Source organism: Zootoca vivipara, chromosome 2 (genome assembly GCF_965207765.1).
Source record: "Zootoca vivipara chromosome 2, rZooViv2.hap1.1, whole genome shotgun sequence".
Taxonomy (NCBI): domain Eukaryota; kingdom Metazoa; phylum Chordata; class Lepidosauria; order Squamata; family Lacertidae; genus Zootoca; species Zootoca vivipara.
The window spans coordinates 2,565,062-2,581,608 of NC_142584.1; the positions used below are offsets into that span (position 1 = coordinate 2,565,062).

General features: G+C 46.7%; 2 protein-coding genes across 5 annotated transcripts in view; one reads left to right on the top strand and one right to left on the bottom strand.

Annotated features, from left to right (window-relative positions):
* MARS1 (methionyl-tRNA synthetase 1) overlaps window positions 1-4,602 on the top strand; it is a 36,035-nt gene extending 31,433 nt beyond the window's left edge. Inside the window, exons 20-22 of one of the 3 annotated variants that reach the window (XM_035102407.3) lie at window positions 2,277-2,303; window positions 3,279-3,344; window positions 4,285-4,602. In XM_035102407.3, the coding sequence (XP_034958298.3) occupies window positions 2,277-2,303; window positions 3,279-3,344; window positions 4,285-4,413 (222 nt within the window). In that variant the 3' untranslated portion in view covers window positions 4,414-4,602. Of the gene's footprint in view, window positions 1-851; window positions 977-2,276; window positions 2,304-3,278; window positions 3,345-4,284 lie in introns of those variants that run through there. The other 2 variants (XM_035102415.3, XR_015948347.1) reach the window with 2 other exon arrangements.
* DDIT3 (DNA damage inducible transcript 3) lies at window positions 4,558-12,090 on the bottom strand. 2 transcript variants are annotated; one of them, XM_060272167.2, is made up of 4 exons: window positions 11,994-12,090; window positions 9,648-9,695; window positions 6,271-6,434; window positions 4,558-5,423 (listed from the first exon to the last, which is right to left on the bottom strand). In XM_060272167.2, the coding sequence occupies exons 3-4, from the start codon at window positions 6,409-6,411 to the stop codon at window positions 4,998-5,000; spliced, it is 567 nt and encodes a 188-aa protein (XP_060128150.1). In that variant the 5' UTR covers window positions 6,412-6,434; window positions 9,648-9,695; window positions 11,994-12,090; the 3' UTR covers window positions 4,558-4,997. The 2 variants fall into 2 exon arrangements, with proteins under 2 accessions (XP_060128150.1, XP_034958316.2); XM_035102425.3 differs by having other exon boundaries at window positions 4,558-5,426.
* Between the last annotated feature and the right edge of the window lie 4,457 nt (window positions 12,091-16,547).

Genomic DNA, 16,547 nt, shown 5'->3' on the forward strand with positions numbered 1-16,547 from the left:
AACACCCCAGAGGACAGGATCACACTTCAGAATGACCTTAACAGATTAGACAACTGGGCCAAAGCAAACAAGATGAATTTTAACAAAGAGAAATGTAAAGTACTACACTTGGGCAAAAAAAATGAAAGGCACAAATACAGGATGGGAGACACCTGGCTTGAGAGCAGTACATGTGAAAAGGATCTAGGAGTCTTGGTAGACCACAAACTTGACATGAGTCAACAGTGTGATGCAGCAGCTAAAAAAGCCAATGCAATTCTGGGCTGCATCAATAGGAGTATAGCATCTAGATCAAGGGAAGTAATAGTACCACTGTATTCTGCTCTGGTCAGACCTCACCTGGAGTACTGTGTCCAGTTCTGGGCACCACAGTTCAAGAAGGATACTGATAAGCTGGAACGTGTCCAGAAGAGGGCAACCAAAATGGTCAAAGGCCTGGAAACGATGCCTTATGAGGAACGGCTTAGGGAGCTGGGTATGTTTAGCCTGGAGAAGAGAAGGTTAAGGGGTGATATGATAACCATGTTCAAATATATAAAAGGATGTCATATAGAGGAGGGAGAAAGGTTGTTTTCTGCTGCTCCAGAGAAGCGGACACGGAGCAACGGATTCAAACTACAAGAAAGAAAATTCCACCTAAACATTAGGAAGAACTTCCTGACAGTAAGAGCTGTTCGGCAGTGGAATTTGCTGCCAAGGAGTGTGGTGGAGTCTCCTTCTTTGGAGGTCTTTAAGCAGAGGCTTGACAGCCATCTGTCAGGAATGCTTTGATGGTGTTTCCTGCTTGGCAGGGGGTTGGACTGGATGGCCCTTGTGGTCTCTTCCAACTCTGATTCTATGATTCTATGATTCAAAGGGGGAGTTATATGAGCTCAGAAAACTGAATGGGACTGTGGAGAGGGCACTTAAGACATGCATTGCTCAAGAACTGCTAGGTGAGCTTGACTGCATTCCTCATAATGTTGCCACAGCACAAACAACTTTCCTGAGCTTGTAACACTCCAGTTCCGCCTACCTGGTTCATGATGATGAATTGTCCATTTTCAAAACAACTGACAGATGCTGTCATAAATTGTGCCAGATGCACATCTGTGGGGAGTTCCACATTCTTGGAGCCACCACGAAAAAGGCCCTCGTGATACCCCCCCCCCCATACCTTGCTCGGCCTCTGAGAGTAGCAGAATGGCCAGAGTATTAACTGGAAAGCTACTGAAGAAGCACTCCCATGTATCCTGTATCCAGTAGCAGATGTGTGTGTGGGTGGGGGGGTGCTTACCTGACCTGGCAGGTGAGTTGTTGCTGCTTACTGGGACACAGGGAGGGTGGCATGATGCAAACACACTGGCAGGAATACCAGATTAGCTCAGCTAATGCGGTTCCACCATGTCAACCTCTCTGCCACTGCATTCCTCCAAGTAAGCTGCAGCTACTTACCTGCTGGGGGCCAGAAAAAACACTTCTGCGCTCCTCTGTTCCAAACATTTCACAATTCACTCTCTCAACACAGCAATTCCCAAACTCTGTATCAGAGCGGCAGAATGAGAAAATGGCTTGTGTGCCTCAGGAAATGAATGAATTTGCTAAAAAGGCTCCTGGGAGCCCAAAGTACTCCCCTCCAGAGGAGGTTGCCCCCAGCATCTCTGCCTGACTTGCTTCTTCTGGCCACACCTCTTTCCAGTCAGCTTCTGCAAAAGGCAGGTCATTCTGCCCTGCATGAGGTGTGTGACTGGATCATTTAGGTTTGTTGGATGCATGGGCAAAGCAGAGTTGTCTTACCTCCGGGAAATCTGCCTGTCATATCTCTGCATGAGTCAGGGCTTGCCTTTCAATTGACAGACATGCTCTGAATAGCAACTTCTACAAAGAAATGGATTTTTGTGAGGGTACCTCTTTCTGCCCTTTCACATTCTGAAGGTAAATACTTGGGGAGACTCATTCTGACATCTTCCATTTGGTTCTGCCTAAGTGACTGTTTCAGGGGAAACTTTTCCAATGCTTTTCACCGTTTTCTGCCTCTTAATATTTTGCTTTGCACCTATGGTTTAGTTCCTAGGCTAGTCATCTACTCAGCATCCACAGCAGCCACAAAATGTGTCTGTTTTGATTGGATCCTGCATCCCTAGCACTGGCAAGCATCTCTTGCCTCCCCCTTAGTGCATACAGTATATAGAGCTCTGGGCTAATTGCAAAGTTCTTTCCTCTGCTGTGGCACCTAATTGCTTCTCTCTCTCTGCTCCTCATGGCTGTGGTATCATATCCTTTTGTGCTTTTTCCAGTTTGAAGACTTCCCTCTGAATTTGAAGGTAAAACGTGTTCTTCTTGCTCACCAGGAGTGGCTTTGAGGTTTGGGAAGGGCTCTCCATAGATCTAACATTTGCAGGAGGCTTGGCTATCCCCCAATCAGACAAGCAATAGACATTGTCAGAATTCAAGGACACATTTCAAACTGCGAAAAGCCAGTGAGAAGGGTGGCATGTAGAGAATCCCCAATGTGCCCTCCAGATGTTTTGGACTACAGCTCAGCACTAGCCATTGGCCGTGCTGGCTAGGGCTGCTGGGAGTTGTAGTTTGAAACAACTGGAGGGTGCCAAGTTGGAGAAAGGCAGTTTTCCAACTTTTGTATATATAACCTTTGCTCTCCAGTACATCCTTCACTTTTCCCCACCTTAAGGACAAGTTCAGTCAAATTACGAGGGACATTTTGTTTTCCATCATTTGAGTTCCACTCAGCGCTCACTTCTTCTGATTCAGATTTGACCCATCCACATGTATGACAAGAGTGTAAATTTCCTCTGTTGCTTAACCAAGGCATTTAAGCCATTTGTATCTAGCTTGAGAGGCAAAATGCATGGCATATTTCAAAGCAGTCAGGGTTGGATTACATGATTTCCTATTTACTGCCTCTACTCTTGTCCCACTGCAGCCTGTTCATTGCTTATTTTCTGGGGACAGCTACCTAGAACAATGGGTATCCTTCATACCCTAGTGGGCAAAGGGCACTGGGAGAAGATTGAGGGCTTAACACCAGTGGCACCTTAATGAACACGCATGTATCCTGCATGTGTGTCTTTTCCTCCCCGCCCCCCTCCCACAAACAAGAACAAAAACAGTGCAAGCAAGCTTTGGTGACTCTTTGCCTGTGCCTGCCATTAATTGAGCTTCATCTGAGGGCTATACTAAAGCAGTTCTGCTTATCCTTGTCTCCTGGATGCTAAGCTGGTGAAGCCTGTTACACTGCCACTCATTTAGATTTATTTCTCTTCCCCCTCCCCTTCAAGCAAAAAGTTGTAAAAGGTGAGCTGGCAGTAGGAGCAAAGGAGCTTCAGGAAGAAGTAGCCAAACAGGTGAGGCTGCACACTCTACTGTTTTTAGTTTTTAATGAACTGATCAGCCCAACTCCACAACTAGAACTACATGATTATCTCTTTAATAGCCAAGCAGCTGTAGCCTTGCAAAATAACAACTCCAGCTTCTTCCCTAACCTGATGCCCTTTAGTTCCCATCAGCCCTACTTCGGCTAGCCAAAAGGTCAAGGATGATGGGCGATATAGTTTGAAACATTTTGAGTACACCAGGTTGGGGGAGGCTGCATTTAAAATGTTTTAAAAACTGGCTTACTTGTGAACTACTTTTAAGGGTTTCCTGTCCCGTGCAGTAATGAAGAGCACTGGCAACCAGCAAACACACATGGTTCACTAAGGCACAGAAAAGTGATAAAATGGAGCAAGATTTGCTGACAGCTTTAGTCTGGGTCTACTGAAGCCTAATAGCCTTGTAAAATAGAGGCTGTGAAAGGTGTGGCTTGGGGGACAGGTGGAGAGAGCCCTAAGGGTCACAAATTCATAGTGCTACATTTCCTTGAGGTTCCCTCCAGAAAAAGTGAAGTTCCACTTAGAGATGACTAAGCATGGGCTGCACTAACTGAAAATCACTTTCTGCAGAGCAATGCTGTTTTATTGGGTTTGTGTTACACTGGGGGGGGGGGAGACACCCATCTTGCACTAGGCCTGGAAACAGCAGTACTTGTATCAGGAGGGCAGAGATGGCATGGAGGCAAGGCAAAAGCCACCTTTATAGAATGGAAAAGTTAAGGAGGCAGCCTGCGGTACTTGTGATGAGGGATGCAGTAAGGCCGACAGGACAATGCTCTCTAGAGAGCAGCATGTTGGCTGCTGGTCCCAGCTACTGTAACTTGCAGTGTTTCAGGATTCTTGCCTTGCAGGCTTCAACCTGCTTCCAGTTTGTGCAAGAGTGCAATATTTTACCTCTCACTTCTCTATCTAGGATAACTACGTGCAGCAGCTGAAGGCTCAGAATGCTGAGAAGAAGCAGGTTGATGCTGCAGTCTCAAAATTAGCAGAACTACAGAAGCAGTTCAAGTTGGCTGAGGAAAAAGTGAAAAAGAGAAAGTGAATTGTCTCCTGCCCAGACACTTGGCTCCTTTTATTTCAGCAATAGGAGAGTTTCTCACTTTTTCGCAATGTTAAATTATTTTGCTGTAGCCCCTTTTCCTATTTTGTAATCACATTTATGAAAAATTCAGAATCCTTTGAAGTGTTTTGATTATATGGTGAGAAATAAATATTTTATTGGTTAAATATATACTGTATCTATAAATGCAAAAGCTATTATTGGACTCATATATACATACTTTTCTTCACAAGTGAAGTGGTGGTGGTGAAGTTAAGAACAAGCCTGGTTGGCAGAGGCAGTTTCTGGAATATATAGCTTGGCACAGTCTAGTTGCATGATCACCTTTTATATTTCAGTTCTGCAAGGCAGGCTCACTAAACCAGAATAGAAATAAGCAATTTGATAAGGTAATGTTGCACCTGGTAGCCCCAGCCTACCAGGTGAGGGTAATGTTTACTCTGTTGTATAGAAAAGTGCTTGACACTTTCTTTTTTTAGCATGTTGTTTAAAGTCAGATGCTAAAGCTGGGAGCAGTGAAGTATTGCTCTGTTTGGTCCATGGCAAGTGAGTCATCAGTAGGTCCATTAAGTCTTTAGGCTCACCATACGCTGGATAAGTGCTGCTCTTGTTGCTTCCACCTCTGCAGTCAAGCGCTCTATTTCTTTCTGGAGATGCTCATTGTGGGCCATCAGCTCGGCCACTCGGCGCTCATTCTCCTGCTCCCGCTCTCTGCCCCGCTGCCTCTTGCCTCCGTGGGGCTGTCCACCAGGCTTCCTCTTCCGGCTAGTAGACACCCCCTCATCATCATCTGTCCCAGTCTGCACCGGGGAACTGTGGCTGGAGTCTGACTCGGCAGGTCCCACAGGCGCCTCAGCTAGCAGTTCCAGGAGTTGAGCTGTGAGATCAGGGTCCAGCTCACAGTTTCCAACTGCTTCACTTCCACTGGGCTCCAAGGGATTGGAAGCATCCAGGTTCCCCAGCAGAGAAGTACTGTCAACACCATCAAACTCCTTCTGTAGGAAAATGGAAAGATGGTGAGAGCTACTATTTGCCTTCACCTCCTAAAGCCAGTGTGATTCCCAGCCTACAAAGACCAGGGTTCCTGATCCATCTTCACTGGGGCAGCCTTGGACTTGTTGCTGCCTCACAAGGTTGTTATGATTAAAAAGTGGGGAAAGTCCCCTGAGCTCCTTGGAAGAAAGCACGAGAGATACAAATGGGATTAGGTATTCATGCAACCAAATATGCACATTTATTTGCTTTACTTTTGTCTACAGAAAGCAGTTTCTAAGCTATAATAGAAACTGCAGTGCACACCTAAGAGCACAGAAAGAGGTAGGTATTATCTAGGGAAGCCAGTCTATAGGCACCCCCCCAAAAAACAAAAACCTACTAATGGGCACATGAAAGGTGAATGACACAGCATAAAAAATAAGGCTTGACAGCCCATCTGTGTCATGTGGAGTAGCTGGTAGTTGGACACCCCCCACCCCATCAATTCCTGAAATATCTACCTCTTCTGCATGACAGGATTTGCTCCAATGTTTCTCTACCATCATCATGAATAGGCTATATTGAAAACTATATAGCAGTTTAAGATTATCAAAATTCTGCATAGCATATAAGTGTTAAAACCGATGCTTACTAGGTTGCCCAAATTTACAGGTACCACACTAATTTTGTTTTTCCATGGGTTTTTTGTAATGGTTTGGGAGGACAAGTGAAGCAAAGTGTGATGCAGAGCCAATGGAATAAGAAATAGAAAACTCTTTAAGGGGGGAATCTACCCACCTCTGGGATGCTGTACACAAGAGACATACAAGATGCTAGGAAAGTTGCTTTCCTCCGTTTTCTCACCTGCTCCTGTCCCCCTACAGGGGGGTCTGTCCTGCTGGTTACGTCCAAGGAGAGCACCTCCTGCAAGTCCTCATACCAGGCCTCCAGCTCCCATGGGGGCACTGGGGTGCTCACAGAGAAGGGCAATGATTCTGCCATCATGGTTCAGGTACAGCCAACACTGTCTGAAAGGAAGGAGGGTGGAGTGTGTCAAGAGACCTGGCTAGCACTTGGTATATCTTGCCCCATTTCTGCAATACAAATTCAAAAGTGCACAGGGAGGGTGGATGGGTGTGCACAAGGAGTGCACAAGGAGTCCTGTATTTCATTACAAGGAGGACCCACCCCCCATCAATTTGTTACCAAAAAAAGAAAAGAGCCCTGAAAATCTGTTTGTCATTGTTTTTTTATCCCACCATTCCTTGTAAGCCACCTTGAGCTCCTTGGAGGTTCTCCCCCTGCCTCCCATTTTATCCTTACAACAACCCTGTGAATTAAGTCAGGCTGAGTGTGACTGGCCCAAGTAAGCTTCATGGCTGAATGGGGATTTGAGCCAGGGTCTCCCTGGTCCTTGACAATGAATGCCAGATAAAAAAGGGGCTAAGCTATAGAAATGACTGAGTAGAGCATCTCCCCCATCCTGTTTCAGCCATTCAAACAGCATTAGCTTCCACACGGGAACAGGAAGCAAGAGGTGTGCCTCATTCTACCGGAAAGACAGCCTCCTATTCTGCACTGACGAGGGTGGCTTGGCATCATTCTGTGGCCTAACCACACTGGGAGAGGTCTTAGAAAATAAAATCTTATGCAAGCACAGCACAATAAAAGGATTACAGGCCACTTTGCCACCACCTCCCCATTGCCTCAGAAAGCAAGCTTGCAGCTCCCCAAAATTTAGGATGCACAAATAACAGACTGCAAGAGTGCTGAAATGGATCATTACTACAGGATGCTACTTCTGGTTCAGGCCATTTAGTTATAGAGCTGAAAGAGCACAAAAGGTGTCACCAATTTAGAAATGATGTTGCTATTAGCTGTTTGGAAGCTATTTTATATTGAGTGTTGATTGTGAATTCTAAGAAACCAAAAAATAGTGCAGTTTTGAAAGGTTCCGTCTCATTTTGATTCAAAATGGTGTCCAAATGTATTCAAACATAGAATGCCTTTCTCCTTTATCTCAGGAACCACCATGCAAAATTTTGGTGATGATATCTCAAGTGGTGTTTAAATGCATCGTATCTATAAAAACCACTTTCCAAAATACATAAGATGGGCTCAGGAGTGACACTGGAAGCTCAGCCATCTTAAAATACAACTTACTGACTTGACAAAAAAGTACTCAAACCCATTCCAATTCAATAAATGTTGCTATTGGCTCAGTAATACTCCATTGTCTCTCAAAAACAGATGCCAACCAATAGTCTTGATATGCACATGAAGCCAATGAAGCTTGTAGCCTACAAATACTCCTATGGTGGGGAACCTGTTGTCCTCCATATGCAGCTCCCATTGTTGTTGAACATCACTATGTGGCTGATAGGAGCCCAATAACATCTGAACAGCCAGAGGTTCCCCTTTTCTGCTATATGTACTTAAGAAGAAAACTCACTAAACAGTGGGACCAGCACCGATGTTAACATCTCAGTACCTTTCACACTGGAAATCTCTCATGCTGGAAATAAGAGCTGAGTCATTGTCACAAGACAGTCTGTGAGTGCCAAGCCAAGCATTCCTGAAGCCTCAGATGTTAAGCGTTTCCTTTCTTTGTGGCCTTGGGGCAGGCTGGAACATGCATCACTCTCTGACTTGGTGATTAGGTGTGATTGTAACACAGACTAGTCTAGAGGAAGGCAAGGGGGCATGTGGCTCTTCAGCTGAACTACAACTCCCATCATACCTTCTATCGGACATGCTGGCTGGGGCTGATGGCAGGTAAAGAGGCCATCATCACCTGGTGGTGAGGGGGCCCCTTGCCTGCTAGAGGGCAAGGCATGGATAACCTGCTGAGCAATGGAAGTCATACAAATTCTTTTCTAGAAGCAGTATGACTGCTTCGCATGGTTGAGTCACATGATACACAGTTGCTTTTTTTTATTTAAAAAAAGATGTGTCAGCTGCTTTTCTCCAGGAGAACACAGTAGAAAACAGAAATGGTTTCTCCCTTGCTTTGAGATATAATCATAGAATCACGAGGTAACGCTGATTTACAGATTTGTCCCAGTGGAGGTAAAGCCTTGTTTTAAAGTAATACCTAACCTTCCCACAATATCTTGGGAAGACATTGTAAGGAATAATGTCTATTTTAAGGTGCACTCCAGACACAGGTTCCAGGGCTATGGACAGCAACTGAAGCTAAACAAGGTGGAACCTAATTAATGCACAGATAGAATAATTCCCAGGACACAGCTAAATGCAACCTTGAGTACCATCAACGGAGAAAGCATCATGCAAATGTAGGTAAAGGTAAAGGGACCCCTAACCATTAGGTCCAGTCGTGACAGACTCTGGGGTTGCAGCGCTCATCTCGTGTTATTGGCCGAGGGAGCCAGTGTACAGCTTCCAGGTCATGTGGCCAGCATGACTAAGCTGCTTCTGGCGAACCAGAGCAGCACACGGAAACGCCGTTTACCTTTCTGCCTATTTATCTACTTGCACTTTGAGGTGCTTTCGAACTGCTAGGTTGGCAGGAGCTGGGACCCAGCAATGGGAACTCACCCCGTCGCAGGGATTCGAACCGCCAACCTTCTGATCGGCAAGCCCTAGGCTCAGTGCCACAGTGCCACCCGCATTCCGCAAATGTAGGGTTGTATCCAAAATCATGTGAGCGGACTCCTGCTCACAGAACCTCCTCTCCTTCAGCCACTCCCCTCTCAAAACAAAACATTGCTCTGGTTCCCCCCTGAATCTTAAACTAGGGTTTTAATGGTTTCACTTATGGTAGACCTGGGATGGCAAGAGCTGCATTCACATGAACAAAGGCCAGCCAACTCTAAATGTTCTTGCAATGGTTAAAGAGGAAGAAGTTACTTACTTGTATTGTTAGGTCCACGCACCCCATTCTCCCAATGCCCATTACACCCCATTGCATTTCTCTGCTTGGCTAAACAGTACCTGTTTGCATCAATGCAGCTGCAGTCAGATACTGTGTCTGTCATAGAAACTGAAAGGCTGTGACACAAATGCAATGAATGTTTACTCTGGAGGTTCAGCCCTACTTGAATTCAACAGTCCTTACATCCAAGCAAAACAGGACAGCAGCCCTTAACATCCAAAGTCCAACATGTGTTGTCTAAATACACGTACTGCCTGTAGGAGTGCCATACACCTCATTCATAGTCTAAGTGCATTTCTTTTTGGATTCTTAATTCATTTCCGAAATCAGAATAAATTATTCTTACCAGTTTTCAAGTGTGATGGTGTATTAGGATGCGATTTTTCATTCGAAGCTGTGGGAACAAGAGGAGAGACTTATTATTTTGACTACTGATGTCACCGCATAATGATCTGATCTTGTTCCATTTCCACTGCAGAGGTAGCAGAGAGAAATACCCAGGCAACACCTATGACTTTAAGCTATGCAGCAATGTGGAATGGCGCTGTGGCACAGCTCTCTTTCAGTTTGTTTCCCTCAGTTCTTAAGATACTGCGCTCTGCTTCTAGTTTTGGACGGGAGTGCTCATTGCTCTCACATGCTTGGAAACTAACACCTTCCTTCTTCCAACCCCAGAGGCAAAATAAATGCAAGAAGCAATGCCCTGCATTGATCCCTTTCAATAAAGTAGTGTACCTAAGGGCCTCTGAAGTCTCGGTGCTCTGAAATAACAGAACCTGGCAGAATCAGAGGCTGCCAAATGCAGATACAGTAACCCATAACTCTCCCCTTGTAATGGTTGTGTTATTGGCTGCAGCTGATACTGTGAAGTTCTATGCTCAGGCCCTTTTCAACACACAAAATTGAGGCTCAGTGATTTTGAATCGTTTTAGATTTATCTCTCCCTATGCAATAAGAGCTGCATCCATTGGGCAGCTGGGAGAACTATGAGATAGAGAATGTATTATGCTAGTATCCCACCCTTCCAAAAACCTGGCACAGCGTACAATTACTTCCATTGAGCTTTCTTTGTACAATAGGTGAGGCTGAGATAGTGACTGGCCAAAGGTCACCAAATGAACTTAACAGATGAGCAGAGGTTTTGACACAGGTCCAACTCTACCCACTGTATGACACTGCTCAAGACCTTGGACGATCCAGGATATGGCCTCACAATTTTTAAAAAAGCCTATGATTTGTAGAGAGACTACCTTTTGACAAAATGCAAAGGTCCTGCAATTAAGCTGACTGAAATTGTTTTAAGAAAATTGTCAGAAGGCCACTTATCTCTCTCTGTACAGAGACTCTACCCCGTTTCTTCTGCAAGGGTCCACTAGACAGATCAAAGGACACCCTGCACTGCCCCGAGTTGAAGAGCAAGGCAGCAACAGTGGCATGAACCCCACAGGAATGCAGCATGCACCAGGGATGCACCACAGGTTTTCATCAGCCCTGAGTGATGCAACAAACCAGAAGAGTTGGGGATCTAGGAACTGTTATGCAGCCTGTTGGGGGAGAAAAGGATCCCCAAGGAGCCATGCGAACAGTCAGGCATTTCAAGTCATTCGCGTGCCCCAGCAGGCAGCTTTGCAGTCTTTTACAGGGGCTACTGCTTGGCATAAATGAGAAAGTGGAGCATCCTGCTTCCCTCTCCACTGAGGCACCCCTAAATTCTCACATAAAGCAGAAAAGATTTTGTTTTCTAAACCCACAGAACTGCTCGCAGCGAAAAAGGCTGTGCTCCAACATCTCTTGGCAGAAAGCAACAGTACATACAGCTGCCTGAAAGGATGTAGCCTCAAGAGCGGGCAGAGAGCCCACAATTCCAAGCTATTTTAGCACACAAAACAAGACCAGTATTTCCCTCTCTATGTTGGAAGCAAACTAGGAAAATTTAGGGGGTTTGTTCACCACCCAGTACAGCAGCACTGTATCTCCCGTCCGTTAGTTCTGCAGGTAACACTGAAATATATCAATGCCAGCAAAAGGCAATGAAAAAACAGGGCTCCCAGCACAAATTTTAAAATAAAAAAGCTGCACCCATGTTCACTGAATTCATTACTAAACTTGCAATTCCCTGTTGCATTTGGATTTTTGCTTAATGGGTTTTTTTTTAATGGAGGCACCCTTCTTTACACATCAGCACCCCTACTAACTAAGAATAAAGCCTCTTCCATCTTTATTTTTTCATTCTCGCCGTTAAAAGTAAGCAGGCCGAGCTTTTTGCTCTCTTTGTGTGGAGAGCAGGGTTGGGGAGAAAGCAAGTTCTTAAGAGTGGAGTCGTTTTAGGGGCACACAGTTAAAAAGCAGAGTGCCTCCCACCTGCGTGTTTAGGGTGCAGTGGAATCCACACTTACTGGGGGCTCAGACTCTGAATGAAGTCTGGGCGGGGGCTATTTCCCCCCTTTTACTTCTGAGTTTTAGGAGCGCGTTAGCAACGCGGAGACACCCTCCTCAAAAAACCAAGCATATTTTTATTTGCGAAGCATGGAGAAAGAATGTAACTTCAGTGAGCGGCGCTGAAGATTCCCCTCCCCTCTTCTTCAAATCCAGATTCCCTTCCCCGTTTTGAAATCCCTCCAGGGGGCCAGGCGTCCTATCCCCCCACCCCCGATTTTATCAAGGACCCAGGCGCCCTTCCCCCGCCTCGCACCTTCCTACGCGGCCCCTTCTCTCCCGCGATCCTGTCCCCCAGCTGCTGGCTTCGGCTCATCCTCCCCTCACGGCTCATTCTCCTCCTCGCTGCGCGGCTGCCGGCTTCCAACTGCCACCCGCCTCTTCAGCTCAGGCTGGTCCTTTGAGCGCGGCCCCGCCTCCCGCCCACCGCATGACGCAACCCTTGCGCCACCCGCGGCCAATGGGTGGCGCCGGGACCCTGCCTCTGGAGGAGTGCGCCCGCCCAACCGCCACCGCCCTTCCGCCGCGCCCCGCCTCCCAAAGGGCGGGTGACGCAGCGCCTCGGTGCAGATCGTGGTGGATACTGCCGCGTCGCACCCGGAAGTGACTCCTCCCCCTCTTCCCTCCCTCCCGTCAGGGTCACGAGTCTTTAAGTAGGTGAGTCATGCTGGGAGGGTGATGCAACGTCCTGGTAACCGGCGGCGGCGGCCCGAGCCATGACCTTGGGCCTCTTAGGGCTCCCTTCACACCGGACGCGCCTTGTTTCCCTCACCCCCGCTCGGCCACCTACGAACTGCCAGAGCGCCCTCAGAAGGGACTAGGCCGAGCTACGTTGAGGAGCCTGCGGGGCCGGAAGGCCGGGCGGGGGGGAAGGGAAAGGCCAGTGGGAAAGCCTCGTGACGTCACGCCCAGTCACGCCCGCCCGCTCAGTTAAAGGGCCAGGCCTCCCTGGGGAAAGAGCGGAAGCAGCGCCTTGCCTCGCTCGGACCTGGCCTGCGGGTTGCGCACTTGCCCGTCTGCGGCCTTCCGTGCGGAGCGATTAAAAATTGACAGCGGCAACAACGACAGAGAGCTTAGCAAAATAATTCGCTGCTCGATCAGAGAAACCTTAAAGTCTGTTTACCGTGTCAGCTTTATGTAATAAATGCATAAATGTGCCTGTGAATAAAACAACGGTTCTGGAAGGAAAAAAAACATTTCTTTGTTTTTAAGGTGGTCACAGCAGGCGGCCATCTCCCTCCTGTGTGAGAAAGGAGGATGAATACCTTTTAAGGAGGTGAATTCCGCCCGTGTACTTGTAGTTCTATTAAAAATAAAAATTAACATTTTTAAAAAATATATTTATTAAATGCAAAGATCTCAGGGCAGTTCATGGATACAGAATAAAATCACAAAGTGCATAATAAGAACAAACCAATAACCCTCCCTCACACATTTAAAAGGACATAGACCTGTTAAAACAGCCCAATGCTTGGTTGAAAAGGAACGTTTTTTCCTGGGGACTGACTTTTTATTGTTCATAATTTTTTTTTACAAATCTAGTTAAATAATGCAATGTTTCATTCCTAAAAAATCTCGTAAGAGGTAAACAGAGGAGGTAGGCAAGTGCAGCCCAGTTCTAACAGTTTGATTTGCTTCCATGTAATGTGTTTTAAGATTTCAAATGACAAATTGTCAGACTACTTAGGAGCATGTGCAAACCACATGAAGAGTATCCCACCTTAGTTACAGAGGTGGTGATGGTCTGGAAAGATATAAAACAGGAACATTTATCAACTGCCTCGCTTCTCCCCCCCCCCCAAAAAAAATGGGTTCACCTTCATAATTGGTCCTGGTGTGACAATTAAGGCTACTTAACATAAGTAGCTGTCAGACTTGCTATTTTAAGGCATACAATAAAGTCCCATTGATTTCAGTATCAATGCTTACTATTTACTATTTTAATTAAAAATTGGCTAAAACAATATACCAGGTGCCAATCCTAAATCTTTTACTGTATAAGGGTTTCATCAAAATGAATGTAATTCTCATGCAAAACACCAAAATGGGAGTACTAGGATTTGTTAAACAGGACTGAACATTTAAATAAGAGGAGTTACTTTTGAAGGTCACCTTCAGTAGACATGTGATGTTGATATTGTTGATCTCCCAGTTGCATTTCATGCAGTTCCTGTGCTTTCATGACCAGTTACTGCGGTTGTCAAATGTTCTATCTTCGATGAATCTGTTGTTCATCTACTTGTCTGCCACAGAACACCTCTCTGTCTTCCCTTAAACTCCTGCATGTTGTGGAAGATTCTGGGGCCATTCTAGTCTGCATACTCTGTGTGCAGTGTCAGTGTGCTAGCCAGGCTTGGTGAGCTAGACCCATGCAAACTAAGAGTACACTGTCAAACATGCCCAATGCAACTTTGCAGAAGACAATTGCTTGTGGATAAACGGGCAGGCAAAACTGACTTTGAAGTAGCCTCGCCTTCCATTGAGGACTCCTCACTGAGGACTCCACATAAGCTACACAAAGTGTTCCACTGAACATAATTTGACAATCCCTGCTCTGTGTCATTTAAAGCCTACTACACAGATTTAAACCAAAGAGTCAAATTCAAATTGAGATTCAAATACTGTGTGCCAAACTGGGCCTTTGACCTGGGTGAAATAAAGCCTAGTTTTCCCCCTGGCTAATGGCTTAATAACATAAAGCATCCTTTACTATAAAGGTAAAAGTACCCCTGACCATTAAGTCCAGTCGTGGACGACTCTGGGGTTGCGGCGCTCATCTTGCTCTATAGGCAGAGCCTAGAGCTTGCCGATCAGAAGGTCAGCAGTTCGAATCCCCGCGACGGGGTGAGCTCCCATTGTTTGGTCCCAGCTCCTGCCCACCTAGCAGTTCAAAAGCATGTCAAGTGCAAGTAGATAAATAGGTACCGCTCCGGTGGGAAGGTAAAAGGCGTTCCGTGCGCTGCTCTCGTTCGTCAGAAGTGACTTAGTCATGCTGGCCACATGACCCAGAAGCTGTCTGCGGACAAACACTGGCTCCCTTGGCCTATTGGCCTATAGAGCGAGATGAGCGCGCAACCCCAGAGTTGTCCGCGACTGGACCTAACTGTCAGGGATACCTTTACCTTTACTTTAATATTTAATACCCATCACGGTCATGTGTGTACCAACCTGTACCAGCCTTTCATCACCCTGCCCATGTAAACCAGGTCATAGACTGCCAGCTTGTTCCTTACTTTTCTAAGCTAATCATACCATGTTTATAGTCATAAGTACTCCCTGACACAAGGATCACTGACACAAGGAGTGGCAAGGACCATTAGTTTACAGGGACAAGGAACCTTTGGCCCTCCATAGGTTTTTGGACTCCAGCTCACATCACCCCTGACCATTAGCCTCATTGGCTGCAGTTCAACACATCTAGAGGGTTGAACTGCATAACCCCCCCCCCCCCCGGTTTAGCACAACCTTCCCCAATCTGGTGCCTTCTGGATTTTTTTGATTACAACAACTCAAACCATTGGTCAGGATGAAGGGGTCTGTAGTCAAAAACACCTGGGGAAGCTTGCTATAAAGGGTAACTATGGTAATCATAGCGGATAGGTTTACTAGTCACAACAGCTACCGGTAAATGGAGCTTGCCCCATTGAGAGGCAGGTCATCTCCAAATGCTGCTGCTGGGGCCAAGCAGCTGAGGAGAGCTGGGACCTGTTTGTGAGTACTGTATCACAAAAACTGATGGACCTTTGCTTTGATCCAGCAAGGCAATTTCGATGTTTCTTAACATGAACTGTGAGTTCAGCTTTCTGTTGGCAACAGGGTTCAAGTAAGCTGACAGTCTGGGTATGGAGGCAACATTCTCTCCCCCCACCACATAGTTGCATAGTTCAAGCGAGTACACTTAACATCCCAAGACTTGGGTATTAAATTCTCCCTTCAAAGTTGCTGCCACTTCTTGATATGGACAAACCTGGCTTCTCTGGTCTCTCACGGGCAATCCCTTGACCTGCTGTGTCTTGACAGTACAGTATAGATCGTAGGTGTAACTTGAAAGGACACAGAATAATTGTAATGGTCTGCACAACTCTGTACGACTTCAACACTTGGTTGACTTCTTACTTATACGAGTGTGCGTGTGACACAGAGAAGAATAGGGGTGTGGGTGTGAAACACTAATTGAATCAAAGTTTGCATACTTGGAAGGGATCCACAGGGTCATCTAGTCCAACCCCTGCAGTACAGGCATCTCAACACACGGTCCCCTATCCAATTAGAAACCATACCGGACCCTGCTTAGGGTTTTTTTAATTGCTGCACCACTAGTCCTATTCGAACAGTGTGCCCCTTTTTCGGTGCAATACCGGGGTGGGGAGACGAGGAAATACGCGACCCCGAGGTTCCGACTCTGAACAAAACCCACACGCCCTACTTTGCAGCTGCGAGCAAGTCACTCTGTGGCTCAGCCGGGGCACCACGGAGGGCAGCTTGATTTCCAGCGCTCCTTAAGAGAAAAGAGGGCACGGCACGGTATTAAAAAAACACGCCACAGGGATTCCTGCAGCACCGCTCCTACTTCCGCGCCGGGACTTCGACTCAGCCCCCAAACCCCGAGCCGTGTTTTACCCCGAGCCCCGTGCGCAAAGCGCAGCTCCTGCGCCCTGAGCGCGCAGCGGAGGAAGACGGGAGCGGAATTCCCAGGGCTGTTCCCCCGCCCCCACCCCGGCCCCCAGTGCGCATGCCAGGGAGGAAGCTCCCTTGCTCAACCCCCTCCTCTTCCTGGCACCGAGTCCGGGGGGGAGGGAGTGAGTGAGAC